Source organism: Nanorana parkeri, unplaced genomic scaffold (assembly GCF_000935625.1).
Source record: "Nanorana parkeri isolate BGI_ZX_2015 unplaced genomic scaffold, ASM93562v1 scaffold838, whole genome shotgun sequence".
Taxonomy (NCBI): Eukaryota; Metazoa; Chordata; class Amphibia; order Anura; family Dicroglossidae; genus Nanorana; species Nanorana parkeri.
The window spans coordinates 66,005-84,419 of NW_017307106.1; the positions used below are offsets into that span (position 1 = coordinate 66,005).

At 42.7% G+C, this 18,415-nt stretch overlaps 2 protein-coding genes across 3 annotated transcripts in view; one reads left to right on the top strand and one right to left on the bottom strand.

Annotated features, from left to right (window-relative positions):
* The window catches only part of CLN5 (ceroid-lipofuscinosis, neuronal 5), a 31,730-nt gene that overhangs the window by 10,178 nt on the left and 3,137 nt on the right, over positions 1-18,415 (top strand). Inside the window, exon 4 of one of the 2 annotated variants that reach the window (XM_018565378.1) lies at positions 4,607-5,135. In XM_018565378.1, coding sequence (XP_018420880.1) covers positions 4,607-5,100 — 494 coding nt within the window. In that variant the 3' untranslated portion in view covers positions 5,101-5,135. Of the gene's footprint in view, positions 1-4,606; positions 5,166-18,415 lie in introns of those variants that run through there. The other variant, XM_018565377.1, reaches the window with a different exon arrangement.
* LHFPL5 (lipoma HMGIC fusion partner-like 5) lies at positions 13,166-16,038 on the bottom strand. Its single transcript, XM_018565379.1, has 3 exons — positions 15,627-16,038; positions 15,221-15,457; positions 13,166-13,188 (listed from the first exon to the last, which is right to left on the bottom strand). The coding sequence occupies exons 1-3, from the start codon at positions 16,036-16,038 to the stop codon at positions 13,172-13,174; spliced, it is 666 nt and encodes a 221-aa protein (XP_018420881.1). The 3' UTR covers positions 13,166-13,171.

An 18,415-nucleotide genomic window follows, 5' to 3' on the forward strand; every position in this document is an offset into this window, starting at 1 on the left:
GGGGGGTGGCTGTGGTGCCGCACCGCCACGCCCCCTCCTGTCCCAGAACAAAGGGGGAACGTTAGTGAGCAGTTGCTGTGCGCTCCAGCAGCTGCTGCTCTGGTGTGAATAAGCCCTTACTTAGAGGGTGTATATATAAATATTTTTAACAACTTCTTTAATAAACAAAACATTTTTTTAATACAATTCATTTCTCTTAGCCAGGAACATGTGCTAGCATGATTTCTTATTATTTTCTGCAGCTCAAGTATTTGTTATTTATTACAATGAATGGGCATGTAGACTGCCCTGTCTTACCTCTCTACAGCGGCGTGCAGCTTTGGGAGAGGCAGGGAGATGACATCACTTCATATCCCAGTTCTCTTCTTATTGGCCGCCCTACAAGAGCCTGTGCTGGCGTGCACCCAAAGTTGGAGGGGCGCAGCCGCACTGGCGTTACGCTGCTAAAGGAACCAAGGCATTTGGTTTGCCTCGGCATGCGCCCTGAGATAAAAGAGCGCAGCCGCGCAGGCCGAACACAGAAGCTGCCAAGCTTCCGGAACACCCTGTGTGTCTTCCCTGACACCCAGGCGGGGCCGGGGGAATGACAATCTCCCTGGACCCCGCGGGCAAGCGGCCGGCCGATTGATTGCTATATGTTGTTTAGGGCGGCTGGGCCTATTTTAACTGCTTGAAGACCAGGTGTTTAGACCCCCTTCCTGGCCAGGCCATTTTTCAGTATTCAGCGCTGCGGTACTTTGATGTTTATTCCGTCACGCAACGCTGTACTGAAATTAATTTTATACCATTTTTTGGGGACAGATAGAGCTTTCTTTTGGTGGTGTTTGATCACCACTGCGGGTTTTATTTTTTTACTATATTTCAGGAAAATTACAGAAAAGTTTTTTTTTTTTTACATTGTGTTAGGAAACATTTATTATCACCCAATTTTTTGTTAAAACATAAAAGTCGGGGGTCACGTCGGGTAAATAGACACCAAACATGTCAAGCTTAAAAATTGCGCGCACTCGCAAAATCGCAAAAAAACACCATACCCAAAATTGACCATAGGCGACGCTTTAAAAACTTTTATAGCTCATCAGTTTAGTGTTATCAGTGATTGATGGCCCTAGAATTATTGCTCACACTGCGACGTTCGCGGCGATATGTAACATGTGCGGCGTAATGGGCGCAATCGTCATTTTCGCAGGTATGCGCACCCGACGCATGTTTGCATGCGTGTATGTATGGGTGGGGACTTTAAAAAAAAGAAAAAAAAATATTCTTTTTTATGTGTAACTTTAAAAAAAATGTAATCTTTAATTTTGTTTCCTATTTTTTTTTCCACTTAAGTTTTATGCTATTACATAGGGGGCTAAGAAACTCCCCTATGTGATAGCAAAATATGTGACAGGTCCTCTTTATGGAGACAACCCCTAATGTCACCTAGGACCCCCCTGAAGAAGCTGATGAAGCAGAGATCTGCTCCATCAGCTTCTGAAGCTGGAGAGTGACACAAGAATGCGGAAGTAATTTAAAATACATCACTACCGCATTCTTACAGCGGAGAGGGGAGCGGAGGAAGGTCTTGTATCAACCTCCCTCTGATCCCCTGTGACAGAGGCACTATGCTGGTCCCAGGCTCAGCGGAGCCCGGGATCAGCGTGACTACGGGAGGGGGGGGACACGGGCCGACCGCCCATACAACCAATCCGCCTGCTCTATAGCCGGCGGATCGCTTGTATGTTAACAGGCATCGCTGCCTGTTTTTAAATTGACTGGGTTTCCCGCTCGCGCAAGTGGGCGTGGCTTATCTAGAGAGCTGCCGGCCGTTTTTTAACAACGGCCGGCCGGGAGGTAATAAAGGTAGGGGCCTGCAGCTCCCCGGCCTTAACACCTGAACGGGACGGGCCAAGGACCCTGGCGGGCCGGATGTGGCCTGCGGGCCGTAGTTTGAGGACCCCTATTATAATCACTATATTTACATGGTACTGATAAGACGTGAGTAACCTCCAGTAAGAGAGTGTTATTTCCCTCTAGGAGTGACTTCCCCTTTTCATTTATAAAAATAGTTTTTTGCACAATGTATGTTCCATTTCATTATCACATGAGTACAAAGCATCATTTCTCATAATCTGTTAGCATGAAAAATAACATTGAGACAAGCTTGCAGAGACTAAAAATAAACGGCAACAGAATCTTTTGTTTTGTTTGTAATCTTTTGGTTTTGTTTTGGATCACTTACAAATGTGACTGTGATACTGATAATATCCTAGAAACAGATTAAAGGAGAACTATGACTTAAGGGCAAATAAAAATACCCCTTACCTTGATTGTAGTAGCATCGTTCCTTTTTTCTAAAGTCGCAGCACATCACAGATAAAACCCTCAAAACCTGTAGTAAATGGCCGTCTTCAACCCTGCTCCAAGCTCCTTTCCTCTTAGGGGGCGTTAACATTTGATCCAGCCCGCCCACGGCTTTTTTTTCAAATGATCTCATTGCTGTGGCCGCGCTTCCTCTCATCGTGCACAGCTGTGTTTTGTCAGCTCGTGCACGCTGGCATTTGTGAGCGGGAGGCGGAGTCTGAAGTGAGAAGGCAGCAGCAAGAGACGGACTCAGCCTCCCTGCACATTCAGTGCTCTTTCTCCTCTCTCATCAGCGATCCCCAGTAATTAGGATGTCAGCATAACACAGGGGGAGAGAGAGAGGATAAAGAGCCATCCCTCTCTCCATCATTTACCAGAAATGGGCAAGTCCATATATGGTGAATGATGTCACTGGGTATCCCTGCAGACTGGCAAGCATCCGATCAGCAGGGATCCCCAGTGACATCATTCATCATATATGGACTTGCCCATATGTGGTAAATGATGAAGAGAGAGAGAAGGCTCCTTCCCTCTCTCTCTCTCCCTGCCCTGTGTGACGCTGACATCCTCAATTCACTGTGGATCGCTGATGAGAGAGGGGAAGGAGCCCTCTCTCTCTCTTCAGCATTTACTACAAATGGGAAAGTCCATATATGGTAAATGGTGTCACTGGGGATCCCTGCAAGCATCTGATCTGCAGGGATCTCCAGTGACATCATTTACCATATATGGACGTTCCCATTTGTAGTAAATGCTGAAGAGAGAGAGAGGGCTCCTTCCCCTCTGTCATCAGCGATCCACGATCTTTTTATTATGTCAGTGTGACACAGGGCAGGGAGAGAGAGAGAGGGAGGAAGGAGCCCGGCTGGCACACGGGGACGTGCAGGTAAGGAGAGAGCTGCTGCGCGTCCACGAATATATGGACATGCGCAACAGCTCTCTAGAATCACTGTCAGTCACAGTCTGTTAAGGGTAAAGGGATGTGATCAGCAGTGGCCACACTTCTATTATTTTTATTTTTTTTAAGGAGTCAGAGTAGCTGGGCAGATTGGGTCATACAATTCTGTGTGTTGCTCAACTGCTTGAATTAGCCGTGCAACATTTATTTCAGACATGACTGGCTCTGGCTGGTACTTGCAATGCCTGGCAATGCTATGGCTGCCACTGCTTTGGATGACACCGATAACAGCTGTCACAAGTTGCAAGTACCTGGCTAGAAGCTGTCTTCTTGCTGGCGAAACACTGGCGGTGTGCAGACAGGAAGTGGTATCTGTACCAGCTCTGTCCACTCACGCTATCCCTTCCACAGTGGTTTCTGCAAATTGCAAAACCTCCTTTGCCTCTCCTAAAATACCTGTGCAATGCTTCTTAAATGCCCGGAAAATGCCCTAGGGAGCATGGACTGAGCATATGAGGGGCGTTTCAGTATACTTCAACGGATGCATTTGTCCAGCAGCAATGCCTCCAGAATGTGACGTGCACTTTTTTGACACACAGCAACACAACACTAACACCCATGTATGAACAGCACCGGGCAGTTGCTATTGTTTTCTCCAACATGGGCGTTAATAGGCAGCACATAGGCGTTAAAAACGCTTCTCTAATGCCTGGTTTTAACACACGTGTGAGGCCTAATCCACCTGCGTTAACTGTGCATTATGGTGTGCTGCATTAATGCAGCCCCCCATTCAATTGCAATGGGCTGGCAGTGCACCTTAAGACCCTGAAAATTAGACATATACAATGTTTTAAACCTAACACACCATGTGCACCACAGTATGTTTTCCATTTGCTGCTACTGTGCAGTGAACCATTGTGCATGCGTTAAGGTTCAGTAGAACATGTGTTATCATGATGTGGATATTTGAACGGGCCCCTATAAGATCAGTGAAAATGTACAGAGTTATTCACTAAGGGTGAAGAGTTTGGAGAAGGCAGGAGACGTGAACAATGTAGGACAACATAACTGAATGGAAAGTGAGCTGAATTGGAGAACGTTTCCAAATCAGCTATGATGTCCTAGATTGTTCACTTCTCCTGCCTTCTCCAAACTCTTCACCCTTTTGTGAATAACCCTGTTAGTAGTTGTATTACAAACCAGCAGGGCAGCCAAAAAGTACAATGCAGATGCCGTCCCCTTCCCAAGCCTAAATTAACCATTTTCAAACAGCATCACGTATTTCCTGTATAGCAGAGGAAGATCCATATTATAATACTTTTCATGGATTGTAACTCAGTTTACTTCTGTTTAATATAATAGGCTCCATGTTTAACCAGTTGGCAAAATGGATAAAAGAAGATAACAACACTGGCATTTACTATGAGACATGGACTGTGAAGGAATCGGTGTTACCTAATTCAACTTTGTGGTTTGATTCCTACGATTGCAGCAAATTTGTGCTCCGAACCTACCAAAAGTTATCAGAGCTCGGCGCCACCTTCAAGAAGAGCGTACAAACAAATTATACTCGCTTGTTCTTGTATAGCGGAGAGCCCGTGTACCTGGGGAATGCAAGCTCTATTTTTGGCCCACATGGGAACAAGCCACTAGCAACAGAAATTCGCAAGTTTTACTTCCCTTACAGACCTCATCAATCATTTAAAGAACTTCTTTTAAGCATTCTTGACATATATGGGGAATCCGTTTTACAGAAGGCATTTTATTTGTTTTATAATTTTGAATATTGGTATTTACCTATGAAACCTCCTTACATTACGATTGCATATGAAGAAATCCCTCTGCCATACAGATAGGTTCTGACTGGTCTGCCATATAAATCATTCCATGTGTCTATCAGTGACTGGCTCAATTGCATGACAGTTATGCCCTTGCAAAGGCCCAGAAGCAAGATCAAAGTTCAGTTTGGTGATCAAAATGGTGTACAAATGAAATAAAACACAGCTACTGTATTGCAGCAATGCATTCAAGTACCTAGGAGTTAAAGCTTAAAAATACATTTAATTGCCCTATTAATAAAAATATATCTTATTTGTGTATCACTCAGCTTCAGATCCTCAAATCATCTCTGAATTGGTGCTGACACTGTCCTTCCTTCCGGAGGGTGGCTACTTTTGTGCCCCATGGTCCCTGTGTGTGTTGTTAAGTAGCCACCGCTCCAAGCTCACTCCTGTGATGGACTACAATCTCATATTTAGTTTGCGAATTTGTATTGAGATTGTAGTCATTCACAGGAGTGAGCATTACAACACACACAGGAGTCATGGGGAACAAAAGTAGCCACCCTCCAGAAGGAAGGACAACGTCAGCATGAATTCAGAGATGATTTGAGGATCTACAGCTGAGTGATAACAAATTACGTACAGTATTGGAAAAAAGAAAATAGCATTGCGCTTCAAACTCAAAAATTATATTCCTAAAATGTGAAAAAAATAGTATAAAATGTGAAATTGTCACAAAGTGATACACAATTTTGTGTCATACACAACACCTGTGCTGATGATAGTAAGAAAAACTCTAGGTCTAATGGTCTAGACACTATAAACCAGGGCTCAAAATTTCCACTCGCCCCCTCGCAATTGGCGAGTGAAAATTGCGTGTTGGCGAGTGGAAATTCATCGGGGGGAGGGCGGGCGCCGCCGGCAGTATGAGAAAGGAATCTGCCGCCACTTCAGCAGCGGCGATCACCCGGTCAGCTCTCCCCCTTCTCTTCTCCTCTGCGGCCGCTCTATAGCTGCAGCGGCTGAAGAGGAGAAGAGACGGGAGAAAGTTCAGCTCAGCTGGCTGTCCGTCATCTGCAGTCTTCCTCCGCCCACGTTAGCTGCCATAGGCTGGGAGGAAGAATGCAGAGCTGTGATTGGCTGGATGGCAGGACAGTGCGGGACCTGAAGGGAGGCTTCACGTCGGACAGGACAGATCGCTGTACCCCCCCGCACACACACACCAGGAGAAGAAAAGGGCACACCAGCCATGTGCACTGTAAGTCCCTGTTATTTCTGCCTTAAACTGCTGACCGCTGCACCGTTTGTTCCTGCTGACCGATGCGCCGTGCGTTCTCGCTGACCGCTGCGCCGTGCGCCCTCGCTGACCGATGCGCTGTGCGCTCTCGCTGACTGCGCGCTCTTGCTGACCGATGCGCCATGCGCTCTCGCTGACCGATGCGCCTTGCGCTCTCACTGACCGATGCGCAGTGCGTTCTCGCGGACCGATGCGCCGTGCGTTCTCGTGGACCGCTGCATTGTGCGTTCTTGGTGATCGCTGCTCTGTGCGTTATTTCTGCCATACACCGCTGACTTCTCCACTGTGCGCTATTGCCGACTTCTGTACCGTGCATTATTTCTGCCTTACACTGCTGACTTTTGAACTGTGCTTTATTACTGACCTCTGTACTGTGCGTTACATTACTGACCTCCTTACCGCTGACCTCTGGACTGTGCGTTACATTACTGAACTCTGTGCTGTGCGTCATCCTGCTGACCTCTGTACATTTCTGCAGTGTGGGACCTGAAAGGAGGGTCAACTACGCTGCTGGAGGCTTCACCTTGTTACATGGAGGCAGCATTGATGACCCTCCCCCCAACACCCCCACCAGGAAGAGAGCACCTGAATCAGATCAACTGTGCACTGTAAGTCCCTGTTTTTTCTGTGTAAAGGTGCCCATGCACCTGACGATTATCGTACGATAATCGCAGGTGATCCCGCAAAGTACGATAATTGGCAGGTGTAAGGGCAGCGTGTGGCCGCATCTACTGTACGGTCCCAGGACCTTCATCTTCCAAGCTAGCTGGAAAACCTGCCAAAAATCGTACGATTTTCGGCGGGTTTGTGGCATGCTCAGAAGACGAAAGCAGCACGGGCTGGTGTGCGCAAGCGCACACTGCCTGCTCAGCATTACAATCATCAGCAAGCCCTCCCCTCGGCGGGGAGGACTTGCAATGATCACAAGTACGATCTGCCTTTCCAAGATGGGCAGATCGTACAAAAATTTTATTACCTTACAACCATCGCACAACGAAAGTCGTTGCGATGGTTGTAAGGTGTATGGCCAGCTTAACACTGCTGACCTCTGCACTCCGAGTTACATTACTGACCTCTGTACTGCTGACCTTAGTACTGTGCATCACACCGCTGGACTCCGCGTTGTTACTGATCTCTGTACTCTATGTCACACCACTGACCTGGCGGAGTTAAGTCCGCGGCAGGGTAGTGGTTAGGTGGGGCAACTGGTGGCGAGTAACTTTTAAGGCCTGGCTAGTAGCTCAGGACTTGAAATTTTGAGCCTTGCTATAAACTATAATAAACATGGGGGGAAAAAAATGTACATATAGAAAAATCCTGTGATTTGGTTCTATATATATCAACAAAGCGCTAATTGTTCATCTGAAATATGGTGAGCAATAGGAGTCGGTGAGTGCAGCCAAATCTTATCTTTGAGCACGGTGGAGTCTGGAGAGCACTGATTCACTAATTGTTTATGCATTCATGGACGTGGTGTGGATTATAAATACACATTTTACGAGATGTACTAGCACGGTTTCCCCCCCCCCATGTTTATTATGGTTTATAGTGTCTAGACCATTAGACCTAGAGCTTTTTCTTACTATCATCAGCACAGGCATTGTGCAACACAGGTGTTTTGTATGACACAAGATTGTGTATCACTTTGTGACAATTTCACATTTTATACTATTTGTTTCACATTTTAGGAATATAATTTTTGAGTTTGTGAAGCGCAGTGCCATTTTCTTTTTTCCTATTTTGGGTGTACTCGCCTATTAAGCACAGCTGCACTTAGAGTGTTATTTGATTCCTTGCACAGTTTTTTTTCTATCTAAAATTACATACAGTATTGTTAATAGGTAAGGTAGTTGAATGCGTTTTTCTGATTTAACTCCTCCGATATTTATAATGCATTTGCATTGTTTACCTCCACATTGCTTTTTAATCTCACCAGCAAAATTTGCCATAATTGCCAATTTACAGGGCTTACTAAACACCTCAATTCAAGTCAATTACTATTCCTCCTAAACCTGCCTTAGAATCTCGTAAGGACTTCAGGAAGCTTTTGCTTAAAAAAAAAAGTTTATTAAGGTTTTCTGAAAGCCTAGGACATGTGCTTGGACAATCAACACCTTGACACATTCAGTGGTGAATGGATTAAGGTGTCTGAGTTAAGGTGCCCATACACCTTACGATTATCGGACGAAACGTTTCGTCCGATGATCGAATAGTCGTACGATTTTCGTACGGCAGCCCCATCCTGCCCCGATGATCGCAAGATTAATTTAGCCGTAATTAACGAGAAGCACCTGGACGAAATGCGGTAATTGATTTGCCGTATTTTCGTTAGCGCAAGCTCAGTGTAGATCGTATGACTTTTGACGGACGGAAACGCCAGCAACCTTACGACAATCGTACGATCTAGCAAAGTTTTCAAACATGCTTGACCGTCAAAAGGCGTACGATTGTACAGTAATGTCGGTCGGGCACTGCAATGCACACATACGATGTTATCGGCCGAAAAGTCGATCGCATACGAAAATCGTCCGATAATCGTAAGGTGTATGGGCACCTTTACCCGTGTGGTTATAAATGCCAGGGTATGTTCCTGACACTAATTAAAACTAAAGATGTGCCTTGGGTAAGCTTTAAAACATCTTCAACATTACAGAACAAGTCCAATTGAATGTGAGTAACTACTACTATAGCATGAATATACCAGATACTATAGCCAGCACTTTATGAACGACTCCTAACCATGTCAAAGATGTGCCAAAAATACATTTCAAAGCTATGTGATTCACATGTGTTTTAACATGCCTTTCTTTCCAATGCCTGTGTGAACTTTAACTAAACAGTCTTATTTAATAATCCAGCGCAGAGATCAAAATGGGAATACAAAGTGCTGTAACACATAACAACCAGCTAGATTTTGTTCTTCTGAAGTCAGACCCCTGGAAGATGATTTCTGATCAGTTGTGGGTTATTGCACTTAAAGCTGAACTCCAGGAAATATTTATTTTTTAAAACTTACATTGGTTCAGCTCGGTTAGATTTAAGTCTCCATTTCTTGCATTCGGAGGGCTGCTGGGGATGCAGAAATTCATGGTAGTAGCTTGTGCTCCATACAGTCAGCGCTGTGCTCTACCGGGTGCTAAACACAGGGGTAGCTGGCTCAGCACCTCCACCATTCAGAGATTGTCTTGGATCCTTTCAGTTAATACAAGGCGCTGTCTGATTGGACGAGGCAGGAAGTAGGGGAATATGACGTCACACTCTCTGTCTTGTTTGTATGTCTTCATTGGAAAAAAATACAAGCTATAGGTATATTTCTCCTAGATTTTGGTTTCATACCTTGGGACGTTTGCTTGTGATTGTTTGTTTATTTTTGATGTTGCCCACTTGTACACTGTTCTATATTTGAAAACTTAAATAAAGAATGTACAGGTGAAACTCGAATAATTAGAATATCGTGCAAAGTTCATTTATTTCACTAATGCAACTTAAAAGGTGAAACTAATATATGAGATAGACTCATTACATGCAAAGCAAGATAATTCAAGCCGTGATTTGTCATAATTGTGATGATTATGGCTTACAGCTCATGAAAACCCCAAGAACCCCAAATCCACAACCTCAAAAAAGTAGATTACATGCAATCAATAAAACAAGGATTGTACATAGAACAATATCGGACCTCTGAAAAGTACAAGCATGCATATGTACTCAGTACTTGGTTTGGGCCCCTTTTGCAGCACTTACTGCAATTACTTTTGCACGATATTCTAATTATTCGAGTTTCACCTGTATATAAAAAAAAATACAAGACAGTGTCTGATTGGTGGAGGTGCCGAGTGGGCAACAGACGTTGAGTATACAGATGGCAAGTCACTCCATCAGCACCTGGAAGAGCCCAGCGCTGACTGTATTTAGCACAGGTTACTTTCTGCATCCCCAGCAACCCTCTGGATGTTAGATATGAAGAATTAAGATGTAAGCAAGCTGAACCAATGTAAGTTAAAGTAAAAAGATAAGTCCTGGAGTTCAGCTTTAATAATTCGCTCTATGCCTCATGGAGTAGCCCAAAAGAGTCTGCACGTCTTTTATTGTATGGCCTGCGCTGCACCCCTGGAAACATCTATGATTAGTAGGAGATGGATGGAGACTGACGGAGTGATATCTTCATAATATACTCATATTGTAGCATTGCATCTGGGGCTGGAAACACCACTGGAAAATAATGTTATTAAATTCTCATTTCTATTTTTTTAGAGCGATTTGAGTGTTTTGTGTTTGTTTAGTTTGACATTTTCTATGGATCTGAATAATGTTTTTCAGCTTGTCTTTGCAAAACAAATCAAATAAAGAAGCATTTCATGATTTCTGCCACCAGATGGTGCTGTGGTTTCTCTTATGAGGATCTGCCTTCTTCACAAGTTCTGGACTTTGTTTATACTAGATATAGTTTTAGGAACAAAGAGATTAGAGGAAATCCCTCTTAAATTTAGGGATGAATATTGTACAAACACATTATTTGTTGCTTTTGTAATGTAATTGATGCACCAATGTTAAGAATTTTCTTTGTAAGCAAGATGTAAAATAATAATTTTTCTGAAAGCAGAGACTGTGTAGAAGAAAATGGTGGCCGTTGCAATTGTTTGTCATGTGATATTAGCATAACTGTTTATTAATCTTAAATTGTTACTAAAAAATGCATTCAAATTAATTTTAGTGCACACAAATACAATATAATACCCATTTTTTTTGTAAAATATAAAAGATGATGAGGTTGTGTCGAGAGATACCTACTATGCCAAGCCTCAAAATGGCATGTGCCTCCGAAGGGGCAAAAGATTTTGGTACCCACAATTGTCTATAGTGCAGGGGTAGGCAAACTTCAGCCCATTAGCTGTAGTGAACTACAAGTCACATGAGGCATTGCAAGACTCTGACAACCACAGGCATAATTTCCAGGGGCAGAGAAATGATGAGATTTGGAGTATCTAAAGGGCCAAATTTTGCCTACCCCTGCTGTAGGCAATGCTTTAAAAGCATTTACAGGCCTTTAACTGTGAATAATGGCCCTAACATTGTTCTCACTCCGACATGTGTGCTGACAAGCACACTGGAGGTGACAGGTTGTCTTTAAGAGGACATTGGGGGTCTATCAGACCCAAATGTCACCTTTGCATGATGCAGCTAATCAAGCGCAGATCGTCCGCAGAGAGCTCTGTAACCAGAAGTGACAACAAGCTTGTCACTTCCGCTTTTATTTTTCACAGGGGTGATCAGCTAATTGATGTTTGCTAATCTCACGCCAGTCTCCCTACTGACGTATGTCATGCTGTTGCAGGTGCCCAAGAGGGTCAGCAAAGCCTGGCATACAACGTGGGTGGGGGCGCCATTGTCTGGGGTCTGTGGAAGTGTTCAGGTGCCTTCACAGCCACCAAAATCACTTCCAATAGAAAACCAACAGTCGGGTTTACGGAGGTTTGGCAGCAAGAAGTAAGTTTACCGGGTTCTGCTGCAACCGCCGTAAGCCATGTGGCGATGGCAACAACAGGGTGCAAAGGTTTTATATTATATTTTCTCAGGGTTCTGCAGTTTATACTCTTAAATGATGAAGATAAACATTTTTTGCAGTCAGGAAGGTAAAATGTTTAAAGTATATCAATAAATACCAAGGGGCTGATTTATAAACTGATTGCAGTGTGAGGAGTTGACACATTGCTGACACTGAGACTTAATGCTGAGGGTTACTATGGCTGACAACAATGAAAGGGAGGGGGGTTACTTTTGCTGCTTCTACTCTAAGCCAAACGCCACTTACCAGAAACCCTTGGCGGGATATGTCTATGGCAGTGCACCGCATCCATACAAGCTGGTGTGAGAGGAGCATACAGTGGTAATACACAGATGAGTGGACGGGTCCCTAGGATAGAGCTTCCTGGAAGGGGGTTATGCCTGTTAAATGCATGATTTTCTTGCTTTTATTATGACATCTATGACCATATTTTTCAAATGAATAGTCTAGGGGTAACAGTGATTTAGATGCAGCCCTCCATTTCCACCACTGTAATAGGACATGTAAATGCACTTCCATATCATCCAAAATATAGACATACATATGACTATGTGTGTGATGCAGTTTAGATATGTGGAGAAATTAAATTGCATGCTGGTAGCCAAACTGGGTTTTCTAATTTTGCATGTCTGAATGCATTTAAATGCTTTCCTCATTTGCAAATGGGCCACTTGGATGTATCTCTACAATTGTGTTTGAAGTGTAAGACTGGAATGATAGAGAAGGCCTGTATAGGTCTCTATGTACTGATGCAGGTCACTCACAGCACGTCTGAACCCAGACTGTCTGAGCCTGTGTAGAGATACACTGACCATGTTTGTATCACATCCATTATATATATGTCATTTACAATTGTTTGTGAATGAAAAAGTATCTGTAGCAAACACTCACTGTACTGAAAAATGCAGCAAAACGCATGGAAGTGCACCTTGTATAAACAAGCCATTCAGTGTGGTCATGAAACAGCATAGTCAATAATATAGGGTTGCATTGCTTTTTTATATTTTCTTCCAGTTTCTAAAAAACAGACATGAAACCCCCCTATAAATACTGTGTTTTGAAAATGAAGCAAAGTTTTCCAAGTGTAATCAGCCAAGGTTATGTCTCTATACATCCTTATGGAAAATGGAGAGGTGAGACAACACACACATTCTATACATATTTTCAATGTATTCATGTATTCACTTCTCAGTGAGTGAGTGTGTAATCTTCAAGGTAGAACAAATATATATATATATGTTACACGCAGCTTGACATGTTCTTGCAGTGGGTTGTAATTCTTTTCAACCACTCTCATCTTCTGTAAAACACAAAAACAAAGGTCAGGGTCTAATACCACAACCAAACCAAACCCAAACACACAGACCAGTAATCCTGCTGTTAAAATCTACAAACCAAACCATTCTGGCAACCTTCATTAAAAACAGGTCCATAGTACCAAACAAATACCCATGAGTTTCTTAATATTGCAGATACTCTGCCCAATGCAATTGTCTACCTGTGCATCAGGTTGTATACTTGCTTAAAGGAGAACTATACTTTCCTCCCTTTCAGCAATGGGCGTCCACAAGCTCAGATGCTGACATCTTTGCCCAGTCTTATCCCAACTCTCACCCAGGTTCAGGATCTTCAGCCATCTTGATTGGCCATGCTGGGATGACATAACTCCCACACATGGTCAGTTCATTCATTCACCCCAGCATATGCCAAAATTGTCAATCGGCAGAGGACTTTATCTCTCAGGTCTGCTCCTCTGCTGATTGACATCAGGCAGGGGGCGGAGCAATAGCCATCCTGCTATTGGCTATTGCAATTTGAAATAGCAATTTGGATAGCTATTGCTCCTGCAGAGGAGCGGACCTGAGAGAGAAAGTTCTCTCTTAGGTCCACTCCTCTGTGATTTGCATTAGGCAGTGGGCGGGTGCAATAGCCAGCCTGCTATTGGCTATTTCAATTTGAAATAGCCAATAGCAGGCTTTGTTTATTTTTTGCCCACTGCCCGTTGTAAAGATTTTGTCGGGCGGCAAGTATTTTTTTTTTTTTTTGTCGGGTCCGCGCTGGATGAGGTAATCGATGCTGGATTGGCATCATGGGACATTTTTGGGGGGTTTTAATAAAGGGATTCTCAGAAACCTCTGTTGTGGGGTTTTTCCCCACGATATTGTGTATTTATTAATATTTTAAATGTTTATTTGGTGAATGAATAGGGGTAAAAACTGTTCCTTACTGATTCACAAGGGGGGCGGGATCTTTAATGAAAGGGGGCACACAGATTCAAATAAGACACCCTGCTCGCAGACTCCCATAACCACCGGACCAGGGTTGTGGGGAAGAGGCCCTTGTCCTCTTAGACATGGGGACAAGGTTTTTTCCCACGGGGTCCCCCCTGGCAAAGCACCCTCCCCATGTTTGGGGGCATGTGGCTTGGTGTGGTGGAAGGGGAGGGAGTGCATATGGTGGAAGGGTCTGGTATGAATTGCTGTAGGGAACTGCACACTTTTTTTTTTGTGTGGACTGTCAAAAGTTAAAAACTTTTCTGCATTTTTTTCTCCGCTACTTTGCTCCCGAATGTAAACAAAGAGGCAAAGAACTATCACAGAATAACACACAGCTCTCCCCTCTTTTGTTCCATTCTGAATGGCATTCTGGAAACATTTCGTATGCATCTGAATTTCGTTATCAAAAACATTCGGATTTGTTTGGATTCATTATTTCTGTGACAGGCACACACTGTCACTCACCGATCTTGGCCAGGGTGCCACCAGAATCCACACTGCCACCAGGTACGGGGTCTCCACCATGTGCCATTCGCAGGGCACCACCTGCAAGACATCTCCCCCCTTCCCCGGGCCTTCCCCCCCATCCTCATGATAAACCGCAGAGCCCATGTCCCCGTTCTCTCCTCCGTCTCCCGGCCGAGCCTATTTGCAGAGGCAGACCCGGAGCAGAACTCCATGCGTCCCTATGTTAATCTGGCCCTGGACCAGGCCCACCTCTGCCCCAGGCCCCATAGCGACCGCGTGGGTCGCTATGGCGGTAGTTACGCCACTGGTACCTCTAATATATTGAATTTAAAAATTGCTCTATGCTTTTAATGTGGATTGCCAAATATGATTTTTTTTTAAATTAATATATGATAGAATTGTTAGTGTTCTTGCATTATTAATTTGTGTAGCTGTATTATTTACTTGGTACATATGCTTTTTGTTGTGTTACTTTTTAACTTACTTTTTTTGTGTTTTAATATTATATTAGGGTTGTTATTGTAATTTACTACCGTAATTTGCTAACATTGCAGAAATTAGCAATAAACAATGAATGATTCTTCTAACCTTTGGTCTGAATCTTGAAATCCTCCGGCAGCAAACTGTCCTGTCTGTTCCCAAGGACGAATGCCAGAAAAGAGAGAATGAGAGCATCCAGGATGGCAATCATAGCTAGGATATATGCCCAGCGTATTGTGCATGCTCCTAATGTGTATTTGTCAGTCTTGTCTCCGCACATGCGTTTGACTTCTGCAGAGTCCCACCCATCGGGGTAAATAAGGCAGCCAATCATCAGGCCAGCTGCTGCAAGGACAGCAAAGAAATATCACCAATGTACAAACAGAACTATAAGAGTTTTTTAGAGCGGAATTACAACACACTCTGACAAAACAGAATTGCAGTAAGGAATTGATGAAAATAATGAAAACACTGACCTTGTTATCAGGCCAACTTAAACAGTGTCAGCATTTACCTGCAGCGAGCTGCATCCATGCACAGATCTTGTACACTGTTGCTGAATTGCAGAAGAAGAAAAGACCGAAGGCCAGCATGGAGCCCACCACTAGAAACATTGACACACCAACAAAAAACATGGCTGTTTTGAAGGCTCCTGAAGGTATTGATTCAAAGTCCAAGGCGCTTCCTTTGCAGATAAGCTCTGAGGTCAATGCATTGCCTATACAGTAGCTAAACAGTCCAAAGTAACCAGCTTGAGGTGTATTTAAGCTGTCCCCAATCCAGTATGGCTGGATGAACACTTCCACCATGATAATTGTGAAGCATATTGTGAACACTGCCCACAAGACACCAATGGCACGAGCATTGCGAACATAGTTGGTGTGGTATATTCTAGCTGCTTCTTTTGCAGGCAACAGCTGGGGCATGGTGAATTCAGCTGAATGTTATTCTTTCCAAATCTAGAAAAAATTATAGACACAATGTTAAAGCAATGCCGGGTTGTCATGACAACAGCAGTGAATTGTGATCATCTCTGCTACAATTACTTGTACGCTTAACATGTATGACTGTTGTCTTAGTAAAGAGAAAGTATAATAGTTGGGGTTTCATTTTAAGTTTATTTTTGATATGTGTACATTAGCTATGCACACAGAATCTTTACAACTAAACATTTAATACATGACAAAGGAACTCCAGAGCACTAAGGGGTTTCATATGTGCCATTCACGCAAAGTGAATTTTAATTTTGAAAAGTGTATGTTCACTTTCTAAATTGAATATTAGTGAATACAGTAAAACTGTGTTCACTCCGAATACCCAAATGAAGGGAAGAGAATAAAAAAATGCATTTCTACTAGCTCATGATTGGTCGATTAAAGTGAACACAACATCATCTTAATTGCTGGCTGCATGCTTTATCCAAGCTAGCAACTTACTATGTAGTAAAGCCAAGATACCAATAATTGTCCTTGAGCCTGCACCTCTTAAAAAAGAACTCCGGGCAGAAATATTCTTAACCCTTGCAGTGGGGCTACCCCCCACTGCAAGGGTTACAGTATGTGCTTCTTTTTGTAAAGGGACAGAAATAAAAAAGATATACTCACCTGAACCTCGCTGCTGTCTGGCTGCTAGACCAATCAGAGGTATCACATTGCACTCCAAATCAATGTATCCTTATGTGTAGCTTAAATGGGAGCTGAAATGGCCAACGGATGGTGCCCTAAGACTAATATGAGGTCACCAGCACGCCAGTCCGTGCAGCCTCTCTACGCCTCTGCTCTGGGGGTCCAAATTCCTGTGAGTCATTCCATTGCCGGAGTGTAATTTTTGATATATTTATCTAATTTCAATTGTGAACATATATACAATACGATAATAATACTATGAATAATTAAATCCATGAAATAAAGAAACCATCTCTAATCACATGTCATGGGTTACATACAGAAGAGCGAAGGTATAATTACCACAAGAGGAGGGTCAGAGAACAGTCTGACTACTTTTTGTCTTCCTTGTTGATCTCTACATAGTAAAGCTGTGAGTGTGAAGCACATACCTACTGTATATTAAATGTGATTTCCATTATAATTGTCTTCAAATAAATGATTTAATGTCAGTAATATATTTTATACCCTGAGCAATTTTGGTCACATCTAGTAGTGCTCTTGGCCACATTTCCAATTACAGAGGTACTATTAAATTTATGTACAAACTTTAACTGTATCGTATGTTGCACTTTATCCTTCCATGCATAAACCAAAATGTAGAAAGTAGAAAACACATAATGCGTATACCATGCATCACAAAATATAGTGTCATCATTTTATCCAGAATACATTTACAAACATATCAGTTCCAGTTCCAGCAAACCTAGATATTATTCAAGGGCTTGATAACTAATTTCCTGCTTTTAAAACGCAGTGCAATCAAACTAACCTTAGATTGTAAGGATGATCCAATCAAATGCTTTTGTTGAGTTGTCGTTTTATAGTGAAATAAACTGATGATCCAAAAGTCCAACTGCACTTGGGAACAGAGTACAAACTGTGACTGTGGTAACAATGAAACCTAATAAGATGATCATGATGTAATGTTATGCCCTCTCCATTATTCATGGTGAGCTAGTTGTACTGTGTCAACTGTGCTCCTTCCTTCATCCTGAGAAGAGTTTGCATGCATCCCCCACCACACCAGTGCATTGTGGGAATACAGGTAATCTCCTTACAGATTTCTCGGTATTTAAGTTTGCTCCTGCCTTCAGGATTACTAAGGATTTCCAGCCATGTTTATAACAACAGATAATTGTATTATATTCTTCTTCTTTTTTTTTTCTTTGGAGTGGTTTGTTTGCCTTTGCTGTAACAGTATGACTAGCGCTAAAGATATAGAAAGTGAGCAAATGCTGTATAAAAGTATACAAATGCTGAATAAATATTATAGAGAAGAAAAAACAAAACAAAATCAAAGATTAAATGTTTTTGCGCATGATCCTTTTGTACATATATAAGTACTATTTGTGCATGAACACATGATAGATATTATGCTGTGACTTAAGCAGGGCCCTGCAGTTAGTTGTCCTGACTTTTAAATGTTTTTATGGGGGAGTTTTTTTGTTTTGTTTTTTAATATGTCAATTAGTAAATAAAGTCTTCAGTATTGGATAGAACATACCCCCCTCTGGATTGTAGGAATACTAGTGGGGAATATAGATTTTTCTTTTTTAAATGATTGCACATTCCACAAACAAAAGGGTTTTATGTTTAAACATATATATATATATATATATATATATATATATATATA

Excerpts from the sequence above, each read along its gene's own strand:
- LHFPL5 (XM_018565379.1), bottom strand. The coding sequence starts at position 16,038 with ATGCCCCAGCTGTTGCCTGCAAAAGAAGCAGCTAGAATATACCACACC. Across the intron at positions 15,458-15,626 it reads ATGGATGCAGCTCGCTGCAG|CAGCTGGCCTGATGATTGGC; the intron begins GTAAATGCTGAC and ends CTGTCCTTGCAG.